General features: G+C 46.4%; 1 protein-coding gene across 1 annotated transcript in view; it reads right to left on the bottom strand.

Moving 5' to 3' along the window:
* Positions 1–15,925, bottom strand: part of LOC140408405 (TBC1 domain family member 14-like) — an 88,102-nt gene extending 72,177 nt beyond the window's left edge. The window contains exon 1 of the mRNA XM_072495558.1: positions 15,200–15,925. Within this exon, the coding sequence (XP_072351659.1) occupies positions 15,200–15,807 (608 nt within the window). The 5' untranslated portion in view covers positions 15,808–15,925. The remainder of the gene's footprint in view (positions 1–15,199) is intronic.
* Positions 15,926–17,225: the final 1,300 nt, after the last annotated feature.

Here is a 17,225-nt window from a genome sequence, read left to right as displayed (position 1 = left end):
AATATACCATTTAATATGTAGCAGCTTTTAGGTAACTAGTTATATCATGAGAATTTGGGTGCATTATAAATAAAATATCCTCCAATCTGTAGAGAGAAAAATGTATAAACTTCACATTTATGAAAAATTACTTCAGCCAGACCTGACCCCGATTGGGTGGGGAAGAGAGGGAATCATCAATTACATCTGCCATCAGAGAGTTTTATACTACCTTTAGTGTTGCAAAGTATCTCAAGCAATCACTGCTTTGAGATGGGACATGCAGCCATTTTGTGCAAAGGCCCAAATGGAGTAGCAGCACTCCATTGAGGGGACAATGCTGACCAGGATACCAGGAACATTTCTACATCTTCTTCAAATATTACTGTGCAATCTTTAATGTCCATCTTTTCTTTTTTTAAATGTTTTTTTATTGGGTTTTTGAACAAAGTATATTTACAGTTATATACACAGAATAATATATATATACATATATAGAAGAGGAAAAAACCCCAAAAAACGAAAAAACAACAACAAAAAAACCTGTTAACGTCCATCTTAACCACAATATCCAAATTATGCTTCGGTATAATGCGTTACTGAAATATAAAACCTCTGAAAATGCAACAACATGGTAAAGTGAAATTTTAACCCATGATCTCATGAATCAGGAGGCGAGATGGTTGCAAACTGAACCTTACAGACATTTAGGAACTTGAAAGCTACTGCTAAGAAGCACGTTGGGTTACGTTATTCCTCTGCATACTGGTGTTGCTACGAACTCCTAACACTGAAACAACATCATACCTAATCCAACTCTAAGAAAGCAACAAAGGATTACATGCATGATAAAGAACAAAAGCAGCATGTTCTTGGTTGATATTCTCTGGAATTCAGAAGAGTGAAAATTCTTAAGGAACGTGACGGAGTAGATAATGGGAGGATGATTTCCGTCACAGCAGAGTCTAGAACTAGAGCTGTCGGAATAAGGGGGCAGCCATTTAAGACCGCGACAAGAAAAAAATTAATTTAAAGAGCTGTGAACTTCTGGCATTTTGGAGCGATACCCAGCATAGATTTTGATTGTCGGAGGCCATTCATTTCAGACCCAGGACACTGCCACAGGAGTTCATCAGAGCAGTGCCCTGGGCCCAACCATTTTCCACTGCTTCACCAATAACATTCCCTTCAAGGTCAGAAGTGAAGCTATTTGCTGATTAGAGCTGCGCATTGTACACATCATAATTCCTCAGATATTGAAACCGTCCATGCCTGTATGCAGCAAGACTTGGCCAACATCCAGGCCTGGGCTGACAAATGGCAAGTCACATTTGAACCACACAAGTGGAAGGCAATGGCAATCTTCAACAACAAGCAACCCAAGCATTTGCCTTCATATTTAATGATACAGTTATTCCCACCACCAACAACCAGGGCGAGGGGGCAACACCAACCAGAAACTCTACCGGACTATCCACAGTAATGCTATAGAAGTTAAAGCTGCGCTAGAATGTGGGTATTCTATAAGGCATATGAAATGCTCTCTCTAAACTGGTCAACCATTCAGCAATTCACAATCGAAAGAGAAGAAATGCTCTCTCTAAACTGGTCAACCATTCAGCAATTCACAATCGAAAGAGAAAATGCTGGAAAATCTCAGCAAGTCTGGCAGCATCTTTGTCAAAGAGTCACCGGACTCGAAACGTTAGCTCTTCTCTCCCTACAGATGCTGCCAGACTTGCTGAGATTTTCCAGCATTTTCTCTTTCGTTTCAGATTCCAGCATCCGCAGCAATTTGCTTTTATCCAGCAATTCACATTGTACCCCACAATGAAACCAAAGGGCCATGCAGAAGCAACACTCTCTTTAACCTGTGCACAAACGTGGCCGCACAGCATCATAAAGGGGCTGCACACAATGAAGAAAAAGTAGAGGGAACATGGACGATAAGTCAGGAGTGCAGCAGAATATTCTCCTCTTGGAAAGGAGTAGCTGCTGTTAGGAAAGCAAAGGTAGCTTTAAGTGAATTAGGTTTGTATTGGTAAACATTAGAAATAAAGGTATAGTTAAGTGTGTTTAATTTAATGTTTCTGTGCCTGGAAGGATAAAACCTATAGTTAAATTCAGGCTGGACAAAGATGTTTGCATGTGCGGGGGTTGGTTAAGTTCCAACTGTGTTTGTATTGTGCTTAAGAGAGGGTTATGGCGTGAAAACTAAATAAAGGCATAAGCACTTGGGTGCGCCCAAGCAACTGGAGAGGCTTGTAGGTAAAAGGTAAAAAAAAGTTTTTTTTTTAAAAAAATGTTTACATTTTAGACCAGGTAATCGGAGAGCAATTGGAGACAGGATCTTGGTAGTGAACAGCTCTCAACTCCAGAAGCAGGAACACTGGACAGGATGGGAACTGCAAAGAGGCAGACGGTACAAGTAACAGTCCAGGTTACCAGGGAACTGGGACAGAACGAATGTCTGAAGATGACTAAAGTTAAGAGAACAGAGACCAATGTATTATTCAGAAGAATTCTAGGAAGAGTAAACAATGCGTCTGAGTTAAAGAGACAATCGCAGTAACTGGATTTAAAGTGGAACAGCAGACTTCAAAGGTAGATGAAATGTTTGGTGTCATTTGAATACAGTTTGAGAGTTAAGAGTTAAGAGTTAAAGAAGCTGTACAGTTTGCACAGCAGTCAGTGCACATTCCTGGACTGGATTCCCTGTTAAAAGTGGAGCAGAAGCTTTGTTTGAAAGTGTCATTTGTAAAACCTGGACTGGATTTTGGAATGCAAACCAAGGGTAAACATTACGAGAGAAGAATTTAAAGCATGTTTTTGGGAGTGGAGTTTGGAAAATCTCATGTGACATTCTTCTGGGCAGATTCGGAGGAGAAATCCACAGCCCCTAACTGTATCTGACCACAGTCATCTTGTGTGCTTAAAAGGGATTTTTTTGTGTTAATAAAACCATTGCAGTTTAATATGTACTTGGTAATCCCTATTAATCTTTAAATCTATGTGTATTTGTTGAGATAAGGGGAGAGTAAAAGAATACTGTATAATAATCAACTTTACATGTTTAATAAATATATTTTTCTTGTTAGATTTTTATTGGTAAACATTCCTCCATGTTTTATTTTTTAAAAATAACGTAAAACGTCTTTTGAGCCAGGATTCCATTGAGATCTTCTCGCCCAGTTATAACATTAACTGGGATCTTAACACTGCAACAATACTGACGGTCAACATCATAATAGTCTGTGATCAGCACCTCATCCACTAATCTTATTGTGAGTGCAGTGTGCACAACAGAAACTCAACAAGGCTTCTTTAGCAGTAGCTCCAAAACCTCTTTCTCCCATCTAGGTGTCGCAGGTGCACAGAAACACTACCAGCTCCATCCATACTGACTTGGACATATATCGCCACTTCATCACTGCTGGGGCAAAACATTGGAACACATTATCTCAATAACATTTGTGCCACACAATTGCCAGGCAATGGCCATCTCCAATGAGAGAATTTCTCTTTGACATTGAAAAACATTGCCATCATTCAAATATCCCACCTTCAACATCCGGGGTTGGGACATCTGGTGGTGACATGTATGCAACACAGCGACCAGTTTACCTCTATGGGTGAGGAGCTGCGGTGGGTGTCAGAGGTCAACAAAGAGATCAGATCTAAGTCGGAGGACCTGGAGAACAGTTCGAGGAGGCAAAACCCGAGAGTCGTGGACCTGCCCAAGGAGGTGGAGGGCCTGCGGCCGACTGAGTACTTTGCGAAGATGTCTGCGGTGTTGGCGGGGGAGGGGGAAGAACCCTTTTGATACGAGTTGGGCAGGGCACATCGGTCACTCAGGCCGAAGCCTAAAGCGAATGAGCCGCCAAGGGTGGATATAGTCTGCTTCCACAGCTGCCCCGTGAAGGAGAAGGTTTTGAGCTGGGCGAAGCAGAGACGAGATGTGAAGTGAGAAGGAATTGGTATACGAATATACCAAGACCTGACGGCAGAGCTGGCGACACGGCAGGTGGCATTGTATGACAGCAAAGAACAAAGAACAAAGAAATGTACAGCACAGGAACAGGCCCTTCGGCCCTCCAAGCCCGTGCCGACCATACTGCCCGACTAAACTACAATCTTCTACACTTCCTGGGTCCGTATCCTTCTATTCCCATCCTATTCATATATTTGTCAAGATGCCCCTTAAATGTCCCTATCGTCCCTGCTTCCACTACCTCCTCCGGTAGCGAGTTCCAGGTACCCACTACCCTCTGCATAAAAAACTTGCCTCGTACATCTACTCTAAACCTTGCCCCTCTCACCTTAAACCTATGCCCCCTAGTAATTGACCCCTCTACCCCGGGGAAAAGCCTCTGACTATCCACTCTGTCTATGCCCCTCATAATTTTGTATACCTCTATCAGGTCGCCCCTCAACCTCCTTCGTTCCAGTGAGAACAAACCGAGTTTATTCAACCGCTCCTCATAGCTTATGCCCTCCATACCAGGCAACATTCTGGTAAATCTCTTCTGCACCCTCTCTAAAGCCTCCACATCCTTCTGGTAGTGTGGCGACCAGAATTGAACACTATACTCCAAGTGTGGCCTAACTAAGGTTCTATACAGCTGCAACATGACTTGCCAATTCTTATACTCAATGCCCCGGCCAATGAAGGCAAGCATGCCGTATGCCTTCTTGACTACCTTCTCCACCTGTGTTGCCCCTTTCAATGACCTGTGGACCTGTACTCCTAGATCTCTTTGACTTTCAATGCTCTTGAGGGTTTTACCATTCACTGTATATTCCCTACCTGCATTAGACCTTCCAAAATGCATTACCTCACATTTGTCCAGATTAAACTCCATCTGCCATCTCTCCACCCAAGTCTCCAGACAATCTAAATCCTGCTGTATCCTCAGACAGTCCTCATCGCTATCCGCAATTCCACCAACCTTTGTGTCGTCTGCAAACTTACTAATCAGACCAGTTACATTTTCCTCCAAATCATTTATATATACTACAAAGAGCAAAGGTCCCAGCACTGATCCCTGTGGAACACCACTGGTCACAGCCCTCCAATTAGAAAAGCATCCCTCCATTGCTACCCTCTGCCTTCTATGGCCTAGCTAGTTCTGTATCCACCTTGCCAGTTCACCCCTGATCCCGTGTGACTTCACCTTTTGTACTAGTCTACCATGAGGGACCTTGTCAAAGGCCTTACTGAAGTCCATATAGACAACATCTACTGCCCTACCTGCATCAATCATCTTAGTGACCTCCTCGAAAAACTCTATCAAGTTAGTGAGACACGACCTCCCCTTCACAAAACCGTGCTGCCTCTCACTAATACGTCCATTTGCTTCCAAATGGGAGTAGATCCTGTCTCTAAGAATTCTCTCCAGTAATTTCCCTACCACTGACGTAAGGCTCACCGGCCTGTAGTTCCCGGGATTATCCTTGCTACCCTTCTTAAACAGAGGAACAACATTGGCTATTCTCCAGTACTCCGGGACATCCCCTGAAGACAGCGAGGATCCAAAGATTTCTGTCAAGGCCTCAGAGATTTGTAGTGGTCTACCTTGCGAAGTTGAGGGTGACCCACAATTAGAGGGACTTTTTGAGACGGGAGGGGTGTTGTTAAGGCTGAAGGACTGGTACTGAGATGTGAGTTGGAATTTAGACTTGGTTTGTGGGGACCAGGATTGTGTTTTTCTTATGGAGGATTTTCTACTTGATTGGGGTTTTGTTTTCTGTTTCTTAAATGGGGGCAGCTTGTTTACATGTAAGCATTGCGCTGGTCAAGGAGACACAGCCTGAGTGAGTGAGACACAGACAGAGTGAGAATTTGGTAATTTGGTGCAGTGAGGTAATTCGGTGAAGAGTGGGAGAAGGTGCTTTTTCCCCGACTGTTTTGTTCTCTCTCTTTCTCCGGGCCTAATTTTGGGAGCCGTTCGGAGGAGGAGGAGCAGTCTCTGTGAGTATAAAAACCTAACGGTAACTTAGTTTTCCAGTTTTCCCCCCCAAAAATGACGTCAGAGGGAAGCTGTGATCTGATTGGTTGATAGCAAATCTGCCCCAAATTTTAAAAAAACGCAGCTAAACTCGTAAACTTAAATTAAACTAATTAATTAATTAGTGATGGCTGGTCAGGTGATGTGCTTGAGCTGCTTGATGTGGGAGCTGGCAGATCCCATTGCAAGCTGCAGCGACCACATCTGCAGTAAGTGTTGGCTGCTCGAAGAGCTCCAGCTCAGAGTTGATGAGCTGGAGTCTGAGCTTCAAACACTGAGGCACACCCGGGAGGGGGAGACTTACCTGGACACTGTGTTTCAGGAGGCAGTCACACCTGTCAGAGTAAGTAGTTTAAATCCTGTCCGTGGCCAGGAACAGCAGGGTGAGACTGCAAGTCAGGCAGGTAAAGGGAACCAGCAGTCAGGAACTCAGGAGCCTCAGCCCTTGACCCTGTCCAACAGGTATGAGGCACTTGCTCCCTGTGTGGATGGCGAACAGGGCTGCAGGAAGGATGATGGTTCAGCAGGCCATTCAAGGGGAGGGAGTAAATAGGCAAGTTGTAGTTGTAGGGGATTCTATTATCAGGGGGATAGATAGTATCCTTTGTGAGCAGGATAAAGAGTCCCGCATGGTATGTTGCCTGCCCAGTGCTAGGGTGCGGGACATCTCTGACTGGCTTGAAAGGATACTGGAGGGAGGGGGAGGATCCAGTTGTTGTGGTCCATGTCGGTACCAACAACATAGGCAAGTCTAGAAAAGAGGACCTGTTTAGAGATTATAAAGAGCTAGGATTCAAATTAAAAATCAGGTCCTCAAGGGTCATAATCTCCGGATTACTGCCCGAGCCACGTGCAAATTGGCATAGGAAGGCAAGAATAAGGGAAGTTAACACGTGGCTGAAAGAGTGGTGTGGGAAAGAGGGGTTCCTTTTCATGGGACACTGGCATCAGTTTTGGGACAGGGGGGACCTATACCGTTGGGATGGTCTCCACCTGAACCGAGCTGGGATCAGTGTTCTGGCGAAAAGAGTAAATAGGGTGGTCAATAGGACTTTAAACTAGAGATTGGGGGGGGGGGGGGAAGTCAGGGAACCAAGAGGTGAAGTAATCAGCTTAGGAATACAAAAAAGCACGAAAAGACAAAACTCAGGAGAGGTTACGATAGTCCCAATCCCACAAAATATGACACAGTGTATGGAAAGGCTCAGTAAACCAAGGTCCACCACACTAAGAAAACAAAAAGGGACGGTTAATAGAGAATTAAAGGTGCTATATTTAAATGCGCGCAGTGTACGGAACAAGGTAGATGAGCTTGTGGCCCAGATTGTGACTGGCAGGTATGATGTGGTAGGCATCACAGATACGTGGTTGCAGGGGGTTCAGGACTGGCATTTAAACATCCAGGGATTCACAACCTATCAAAAAGACAGAGAGGTGGGCAGAGGGGGCGGGATTGCCTTGTTAATTAGGAATTAAATTAAATCAATAGCACTAAACGACATAGGGTCAGATGATGTGGAGTCTGTGTGGGTAGAGTTGAGGAACCACAAAGGCAAAAAAACCATAATGGGAGTTATGTACAGGCCTCCTAACAGTGGTCAGGACCGGGGGCACAAAATGCACCACGAAATAGAAAGTGCATGTCAGAAAGGCAAGGTCACAGTGATCATGGGGGACTTCAATATGCAGGTGGACTGGGTAAATAATGCTGCCAGTGGACCCAAGGAAAAGGAATTCATTGAATGTTTACAGGAGGGCTTTTTGGAACAGCTTGTGATGGAGCCCACGAGGGAACAGGCCATTCTGGACTTAGTGTTATGTAATGAGCCAGACTTGATTAAAGATCTTAAAGTAAGGGAACACTTAGGAGGCAGTGATCATAATATGGTAGAATTCAATCTCCAATTCGAAAGAAAGAAGGTAGAATCAGATGTATAGGTGTTACAGTTAAATAAAGGTAACTACAGGGGCATGAGGGAGGAACTGACAAAAATCGTCTGGGTGCAGAGCCTAGTGGGAAAGACAGTAGAACAGCAATGGCAAGAGTTTCTGGGAGTAATTGAGGACACAGTACAGAGGTTCATCACAAATAAAAGAAAGGTCATCAGAGGGGGGATTAGGCAGCCATGGCTGACAAAGGAAATTAGGGAATGCATCAAAGCAAAAGAGAAAGCCTATAATGTGGCAAAGAGTAGTGGGAAGTCAGAAGATTGGGAAGGCTACAAAAACAAACAGAGGATAACAAAGAGAGAAATAAGGAAAGAGAGGATCAAATATGAAGGTAGGCGAGCCAGTAACATTAGGAATGATAGTAAAAGTTTCTTTAAATACATTAAAAACAAACGGGAGGCAAAAGTAGACATTGGGCCGCTCCAAAATGATGCTGGTAATCTAGTGATGGGAGACAAGGAAATAGCTGAGGAACTAAATAAGTACTTTGCGTCAGTCTTCACAGTAGAAGACATGAGTAATATCCCAACAATTCAGGAGAGTCAAGGGGCAGAGTTGAATATGGTAGTCATCACAAAGGAGAAAGTGCTAGAGAAACTAAGAGGTCTAAAAATTGATAAATCTCCAGGCCCAGATGGGCTACATCCTAGAGTTCTAAAGGGGATAGCTGAAGAAATAGTGGAGGCGTTAGTTATGATCTTTCAAAGGTCACTGAAGTCAGGGAAAGTCCCAGAGGATTGGAAAATTGCTGTTGTAACCCCCCTGTTCAAGAAGGGAACAAGGAAAAAGATGGAAAATTATAGGCCAATTAGCCTAACCTCGGTTGTTGGCAAGATTCTAGAATCCATTGTTAAGGATGAGATTTCTAAATTCTTGGAAGTGCAGGGTCGGATTAGGACAAGTCAGCATGGATTTAGTAAGGGGAGGTCATGCCTGACAAACCTGTTAGTGTTCTTTGAAGAGATAACAAATAGGTTAGACCAAGGAGAGCCAATGGATGTTAGCTATCTTGACTTCCAAAAGGCTTTTGATAAGGTGCCTCACGGGAGACTGCTGAGTAAAATAAGGGCCCATGGTATTCGAGGCAAGGTACTAACATGGATTGACGATTGGCTGTCAGGCAGAAGGCAGAGAGTTGGGATAAAAGGTTCTTTTTCGGAATGGCAACCGGTGACGAGTGGTGTCCCGCAGGGTTCAGTGTTGGGGCCACAGCTGTTCTCTTTATATATTAACGATCTAGATGACGGGACTGGGGGCATTCTGGCTAAGTTTGCCGATGATCCAAAGATAGGTGGAGGGGCAGGTAGTATGGAGGAGGTGGGGAGGCTGCAGAAAGATTTAGACAGTTTAGGAGAGTGGTCCAAGAAATGGCTGATGAAATTCAACGTGGGCAAGTGCGAGGTCTTGCACTTTGGAAAAAAGAATAGAGGCATGGACTATTTTCTAAACGGTGACAAAATTCATAATGCTGATGTGCAAAGGGACTTGGGAGTCCTAGTCCAGGATTCTCTAAAGGTAAACTTGCAGGTTGAGTCCGTAATTAAGAAAGCAAATGCAATGTTGTCATTTATCTCAAGAGGCTTGGTATATAAAAGCAGGGATATACTTCTGAAGCTTTATAAAGCATTAGTTAGGCCCCATTTAGAATACTGTGAGCAATTTTGGGCCCCACACCTCAGGAAGGACATACTGGCACTGGAGCGGGTCCAGCGGAGATTCACATGGATGATCTCAGGAATGGTAGGCCTAACATACGATGAACGTCTGAGGATCCTGGGATTATATTCATTGGAGTTTAGGAGGTTGAGGGGAGATCTAATAGAAACTTACAAGATAATGAATGGCTTAGATAGGGTGGACGTAGGGAAGTTGTTTCCATTAGCAGGGGAGACTAGGACCCGGGGGCACAGCCTTAGAATAAAAGGGAGTCACTTTAGAACAGAGATGAGGAGAAATTTCTTCAGCCAGAGAGTGGTGGGTCTGTGGAATTCATTGCCACAGAGGGTGGAGGCCGGGACGTTGAGTGTCTTTAAGACAGAAGTTGATAAATTCTTGATTTCTCGAGGAATTAAGGGCTATGGAGAGAGAGCGGGTAAATGGTGTTGAAATCAGCCATGATTGAATGGTGGAGTGGACTCGATGGGCCGAATGGCCTTACTTCCACTCCTATGTCTTATGGTCTTATGTGTTCTGGGTTTTGGGTTTCTTTCCTTATGGGTGGTGTTCTGTATGGTTTCTTGGTTTAAGGGAGATGGGTTCTGGGCACGTGGGGCAAGGTTACTGAGGAGGAGGTCAGTGCACTCGCAAACGTAGGTTGGCTAGCGAATGGGAGTGTGATGGGGGAGGGGCAGCGGTCATTGGAGTCTGGTCAAGCAGGTTGCGATGGATCTGAGAGTTGTGAATGGTGGGGGAAGGTGTGGATGGGGGGAAAAGAAGGGTTCAACGGTAACAAAAGGATGGGGCAGGCTGGTCGGATGGGCAGGCCCTGGGGTAATAGTGATGCGGATAGGAGGAGTTGGAGTGGGGCGGGGGTGAGACCCCACCCTCCCCCTGTCACAATGGTGACGTGGAACGTCAGGTGAAGAAAGCAAGAGTTTTTGTGCACTTGAAGAGTTTAAAAGCTGATGTGGTGATTTTGCAGGAGACCCCTTTGAGGGTGAGGAACCAGGTGAGGCTGAGGAAGAGGTGGGTGAGTCAGGTGTTTCATTTGGGGTTTGATAGTAGGGCTCGGGGCAGTTGCGATCTTGGTAGGCAAGAGGGTGAGGTTTCAGGTGGAGAAGGCGGTGGCTGACTGGGGGTTCAGGTACGTGATAGCGACGGATGCATTGGAGGAGAGGTCGGTGGCGCTGGTTAAGTGTATCTGGCCCCAATTGGGATGATGCGGGGTTCGTGAAGGGAGCGTTGGGTGCCATCCCAGATCTGGATACCCATGTGCTGATAGTAGAGATTTGAACATCGTGCTGGAACTGAGGGTGGACATGTCCCGGCCACGCTCGCTGACCCAGTCGAGGGAGGGAGGGAGGGGGGGGGGAATGGCAGGGCTTATGAGGGAGATGGGGGGTGCAGACCTGTGGCGATATTTACACCCAAGGGATCGGGAGTATTCGCTTTTCTCCCCGGTGCACAAGGTGTTTTCTTGGATCGACTTTTTGTGGTGGGAAAGGCATTGTTAGCCAGAGTTAAGAGGTCGGAGTACACGCCAATTGTGATCTCAGATCACGCACCACATTGGATAGATATGGTATTGGAGAAGAGGGAAGCCCAGAGGCCGGGCAGGAGAATGGATGTGGGGCTATCAGCGGATCGGAGCTTCTGTGACAATATATGGAAGGTGATTGGGGACTGTGTAGGTTTAGTTGTCCAGGGGAGGTCAGAAGGTCGGTAGTCAGGGAGGCTCTGAAGGTGATGTTTGAGGGGGGAAGCGACCTTGTTTAAGGCTAAGTGGATAAGGAGGAGAGGGAGAAACGCCAATGACTGATAGAGGAGATTTTGTAGGTGGATGGGAGGTACGCGGGGGCCCCAGACCCCAGTCTTGTGGCAAAGAGGAAGGAGTTGCTGGGAGGTTTAACCTATTGTCCATGGGGACAGCGGTGCGCCAGTTGAGAAGGGCGAGGGAGCTGTTTATGAGTATGGGAAGAGGACAGGGCTTACGTTGGCAGGTCAGTTCCGTAGAGAGGCTGCGGCGAGGTAGATACTTCAGGTGCGGGACAAGACAGGGGAATTGGTAGGGGCTCCGGAACAGAATAATAAGGTGTTCGAGGAGTTCTATAGGGACTTGTGCCAGAGGAGCGGGAGTTTTTGGGTGGGCTAGTGCAGCCAAGGTTAGGGGCGAGGGCAGGGTTGGAGCAGCCGGTGGGGGTGGAGGAGGTGAAGGAGGCAATTGGGAGGATGCGGGCAGACAAGGCGGTGGGGCCCCGACAGGCTCCCGGTCATATTTTATACAAGATTTAAGGATAGGATGACGCTGTTGATTGTGGGAATGTTTGAGGCCAAGATGGACAGTGGTGTCTTGCTGCAAATGATAGGGCAGGCCTCCATCTCATTGTCGCTTAAGAAGGACAAGGATCCGGGGAAGTGTGGGTCGTATAGGCCCAAATCTCTGCTGAATGTAGACACCAAGATATTGGCAAAGGTGTTGGCATTATGGTTGCAGGGGTGCCTTCCAAAGGTGATTGGGGAAGGGAAGACAGTTGTCCTCGAATGTGAGGAGGCTGTTGAATATGGTGGTTTCACTGGCAGAGGGAAGGGAGACGGAGATGGTGGTGGCATTGGGTGCAGAGGAGGCATTTGATCGGGTGGAGTTATTTGATGGCGGTGTTGAAGAAATTTGGGATTGGGCCTAAATTTGTGGCATGGGTGCAGCTACTATACAAGGAGCCGATGGCGAGCAGGCACACAAATAGTATGAACTTGGGGTTTTTCGCATTGCACCGGGTTACGAGGCAGGAATGCCCCATGTCCCCTCTTCTGTTTGCATTGGCTGTAGAGCCCTTGGCCACTGCGCTGAGGAGCTCGGGGTTGTGGAAGGGGATACTGAGGGGGAGCGGCGTTGGTGGAACATAGTGTGTTCTTCTAGGCAGAATACTTGTTGCTGTATATTTCAGGAGTGGGGGGCTGCTATTTCGTCTGGCGGCATCTCATTTTAGGAATTTGGGGGTGCAGGTGGCCCAGGATTGTGCAGGGCTTCAGAAGTTTAGTTTCACTGGCGTGATGGGGAGGGTGAAGGCTGATTATCTGAGGTGGGACAATCACCCTCTGTTGTTGGTGGGCCGGGTACAGGCAGTAAAGATGAATGTTTTGCCGTGATTCTTATTCTTGTTTCAATGCCTGCTGGTCTTTCGGCCCAAGACATTTATTAGGTGTGCGAACAGGCTGATCTCCACATTTGTTTGGGTGGGGAAGGTGGCTAGGTTTAGGAAGGTGATACTGCAGAGAGAACTGCAGGCGGGGTGGGTGGGGGGGGGGGAGAGAGAGAGAGAGAGAGAGAGAGAAGAGTTAGGCTTCCCACACTTGATATATTATTGCTGGGGGGCAAATGCTGAGAAAATTCAGGAATAGTGCAAGGAGGGAAGGGGACTTTGTGGGTGAGGATGGAGACGAGTGTTTGCAGGGGATCTGGGTTCTTCCGGACGCTGGCAATGGGGCCGCTATTGATGGCCCCAGGGAAATATTCGGTCAGTCCAGTGGTGGTGGCCACATTGAAGATCTGAAGGCAGTTTAAGCAGCACTTTAGGTTGGGAGTTGGGTCATGGGGTATGCCGATCAGAGGGTTTGAGCTGGGGAGGATGGACACCAGGTTCTGGGGATGGGAAGAGAGGGAAATGAAGGATCGGTTTCTGGGAGGACAATTTGCAAGTTTGGAGGAGTTGGGTGAGAAGTCTGGGCTTGCGCAGGACGGGAGTTTCAGGTTTCTGCAGGTGTGGGACTTTGAGGAAGGTCTTTCCGACCTTCCCAATAGTGCCCGTCTCCTTGTTGTTGGAGGCGGTGGGTTGGAGGGGGGGGGGGGGTCATCTCGGCAATTTCGGGGAGGATTTTGGAGGAGGTTGGGATGTCCATGGAGGGGGTTAAAGCGAAGTGGGAGGAAGAGTTGGGGAGGGTGGAGGTCAGCATCGCCACCCTGTGCCTCGGCGTGATGCGGGGACGTGGAGTTTGAGACTCTGGAAAAGGTGAAATTTGTCCTGGGGGGGGGGGGCAGACAATGATGGGTTCTACAATTGTTGGGGTTTGTTTATCATCCATTTCAGGGAGTTGGGTGCCGTTGACTGTTGGGGGGGGGGGGGGGGGGGGGGTTTGATTTGTAAAAAACTGTTCACATTTGTGGAATAAAAATACATTAAAAAAAAAAATCCTGATGGGTTACAATTGACCAGAAACTTAATTGGACCAGCAGGCCAGAGGCTGGGAATACGGCCGCAAGTGACTGATTACCCAAAGCCTTACCATCATCTACCAGGCATAAGTCAGGAGTGTGCTGGAAAATGTTCCATTGCATGGATGAGTGCAGCTCCAACAGCACTCAAGGAGCTTGACAGCATCTGGTCAAAGCAACCCCACTTGACTGGCATCCCCGGCTATCATATTCAAGATGCAGCGCAATACCTCGCCAAGCCTCCTCGGACAGCACCTTCCAAACCTATAACCTCTACCACAGAGAAGGACAAGAACAACAGATGCATGGGAACACCATCACCTGCGAGCCCCCTTCCAAACCGCACATCATCTTCACTTGGAACTATGTGGCAATTCTTGCACTGTCACTGGGTCAAAAACCTGGAACAAAGGCTAGGAATCTTACGGCGAGTAACTCACCACCTGGCCCCCCAAAGCCTGTCCACCATTTACAAGGTACAAGGCATGAGTGTAATGGAATACTCATCACATGCCTGGATGAGTGCAGCTCCAACAACACTCAAGAAGCTCAACGCCATCCAGGACAAAGCAGCCCGCTTGATTGCTCCCCCTTTCACAAACATTCAAACCCTCCACCACCTCCGAACAGTGGCAGCCGTGTGCACCATCTACAAGATGCACCACAGTAACCCGCCAAGGTTCCTTTGACAACACCTTCCAAACCCTCGACCATTACCATATAGAAGGACACGAGCAGCGGATACCTGGGAACCCCACCACCTGAAGGTTCTCCTCCAAGTCACTCACCACCCTGACTTGGAAATATATCGCCAGTCCTTCACTGTCACTGGGGTAACATTCTGATAACTCCCTCCCTGACAGCACAGTGGGTGTACCTACACCTCAGGGACTGCAGTGGTTCAAGAAGGCAACTCACTACCACCTACTGAAGGTCAACTAGGGATGGGCAATAAATGCTGGCCTAACCAGCGACGCCCACATTACGTAAATGAATAAAAAAGATTTTTGAAAACTCCCTTCCTAGCAGCACTGTGGGTGTGACTAACCCACACGGACTGCAGAAGCTCAGGTAGTAGCTAACCAGCACTTTCTCAAGAGGAATTTGGGATGAGAAATAAATGCTGGCCTCGCCAGCGACACTCATATCTCCCATGAAAGAATAAAACACGAATACAAAAGCGGGTCAGTATATTACGTATATTATTGAAGAATAAAAAACAGCTTTGTGGACACACCCTCACAACGCAGACTGTAACAGTCAGTACCTTTAGGTCAACTAAGTTAACACACATTAATATCCACAGCAAACATACCAGCCCCACCCCTCCTTCTCTGCTTCCAGAAAAGCAGTAACGGTTTAAAAAAAAAAAATTAATTGGAGTGGACCATACCTGGTAAAAAAGCTCGCAAGTGTGCCCAGTTTTTTGTATTTGGTCTCCTGTTCTGAGGGGCTCGCAGCTTGATTGTAGCTGTCTCTCGAAGAATTTAGACTGATGTCAGTGAACTGTGCCTCATCCGTCTCCAGATTTACAATTGCACTCGAGTTACTGGTAACCAAACTATCCAGAATATCCTCATTGCTAACAGACAAGGTTGTGGACAGTTCTGTGCTGAGGCTTGAAATACTGCTAACAGATATATCATCAGCCTTGTTTACTCCTCTGCTTGATGGACTGTAAAGCTTCACATTATCATAACCAGATCGAGGAAATGTTGAAGATTTTCGCAATGCATTGTCAGTCTCAATGCGGATAGCTGGTGAGCACATGCCAGGTGGGAGACTACCTGAACCTTGTCCAAGTTTATCTTGTGCCAAGCCAGTTGTTTGGGATGAATCAGCATTGTTTGTTCTGACATTTAACACACCACAATGGATGGGTTCTGGATTTCCAATTTCTAATGTGGGAATGCCCGAGTCTTCAGAATTAAGGCTATTACTGTCTTCATACCTAGAGCAGTGCAAATTGTGCTTGTATTTTGGTACAGATAAGGACCACATTGCCTTTACTTCACAGTTTTGAAAGTTCACAACTTCACAATTATCGACACACTGTCCAGCAGGGGTCACGAAGTCTGTGCAAATTCTATCCTCCTGTATCTTAGGCGGGTTGCTGTATGTACCTAAAAAGAAAAATCAACATTTTGAAACAGAAAGCAAAATCTCAGGTGTGAAAAAAGATCAAAAACTTTTTTAAAATATAAATTTAGAGTATCCAATTATTTTTTCCAATTAAGGGGTAATTTTGTGTGGCCAATCCACCTACCCTGCACATCTTTTTGGTTTGTGGGGGTGGTATATTAAAACATGCTGCTGTGCAGGGAGACCTGGGTGTGTTAGTGCATGAGTCGCAAAAAGATGGTTTACAGGTGCAACAGATGATTAAGAAGGCAAATGGAATTTTGTCCTTCATTGCTAGAGGGATGGAGTTTAAGACTAGGGAGGTTATGCTGCAATTGTATAAGGTGTTAGTGAGGCCACACCTGGAGTATTGTGTTCAGTTTTGGTCTCCTTACTTGAGAAAGGACGTACTGGCACTGGAGGGTGTGCAGAGGAGATTCACTAGGCTAATCCCAGAGCTGAAGGGGTTGGATTACGAGGAGAGGTTGAGCAGACTGGGACTGTACTCGTTGGAATTTAGAAGGATGAGGGGGGGATCTTATAGAAACATATAAAATTATGAAGGGAATAGATAGGATAGATGCGGGCAGGTTGTTTCCACTGGCGGGTGAAAGCAGAACTAGGGGGCATAGCCTCAAAATAAGGGGAAGTAGATTTAGGACTGAGTTTAGGAGGAACTTCTTCACCCAAAGGGTTGTGAATCTATGGAATTCCTTGCCCAGTGAAGCAGTAGAGGCTCCTTCATCAAATGTTTTTAAGATAAAGTTAGATAGCTTTTTGAAGAATAAAGGGATTAAGGGTTATGGTGTTCGGGCCGGAAAGTGGAGCGGAGTCCACAAAAGATCAGCCATGATCTCACTGAATGGTGGAGCAGGTTCGAGGGGCCAGATGGCCTACTCCTGCTCCTAGTTCTTATGTTCTTATGAACCCACGCAGACACGGAGAGAATGTGCAAACTCCACACGGACAGTGACCCGGAGCCGGGATCGAACCCGGATCCTCGGCGCCATGAGGCAGTCGTGCTAACCACTGTCCCACCGTGCCGCCCTAAAAGGATTAAAAACAATGCTAAAAAAGTACACAATTAACAACTATGGCAACACAATAATCAAAGATTATAAAAGCAGCTTTCTGCACCAAATTTAAAAATTGTAACTATTTCAACAATGCTTTTGAGTCAGACTGCTAAACTGTGAAAATATTTGATGTATCTCCTTCAGAGAATATGTTACTATCTAGTTAGAGCCAAATATCAACATTGTCAAAAGTTTGATAGTGAAAGGCATTTAATTTTTAGA

Source organism: Scyliorhinus torazame, chromosome 3, assembly GCF_047496885.1.
Source record: "Scyliorhinus torazame isolate Kashiwa2021f chromosome 3, sScyTor2.1, whole genome shotgun sequence".
Classification (NCBI taxonomy): domain Eukaryota; kingdom Metazoa; phylum Chordata; class Chondrichthyes; order Carcharhiniformes; family Scyliorhinidae; genus Scyliorhinus; species Scyliorhinus torazame.
The sequence above is the reverse complement of the archived record's forward strand: the minus strand, read 5'-3'. Positions and strand labels throughout refer to the sequence as shown.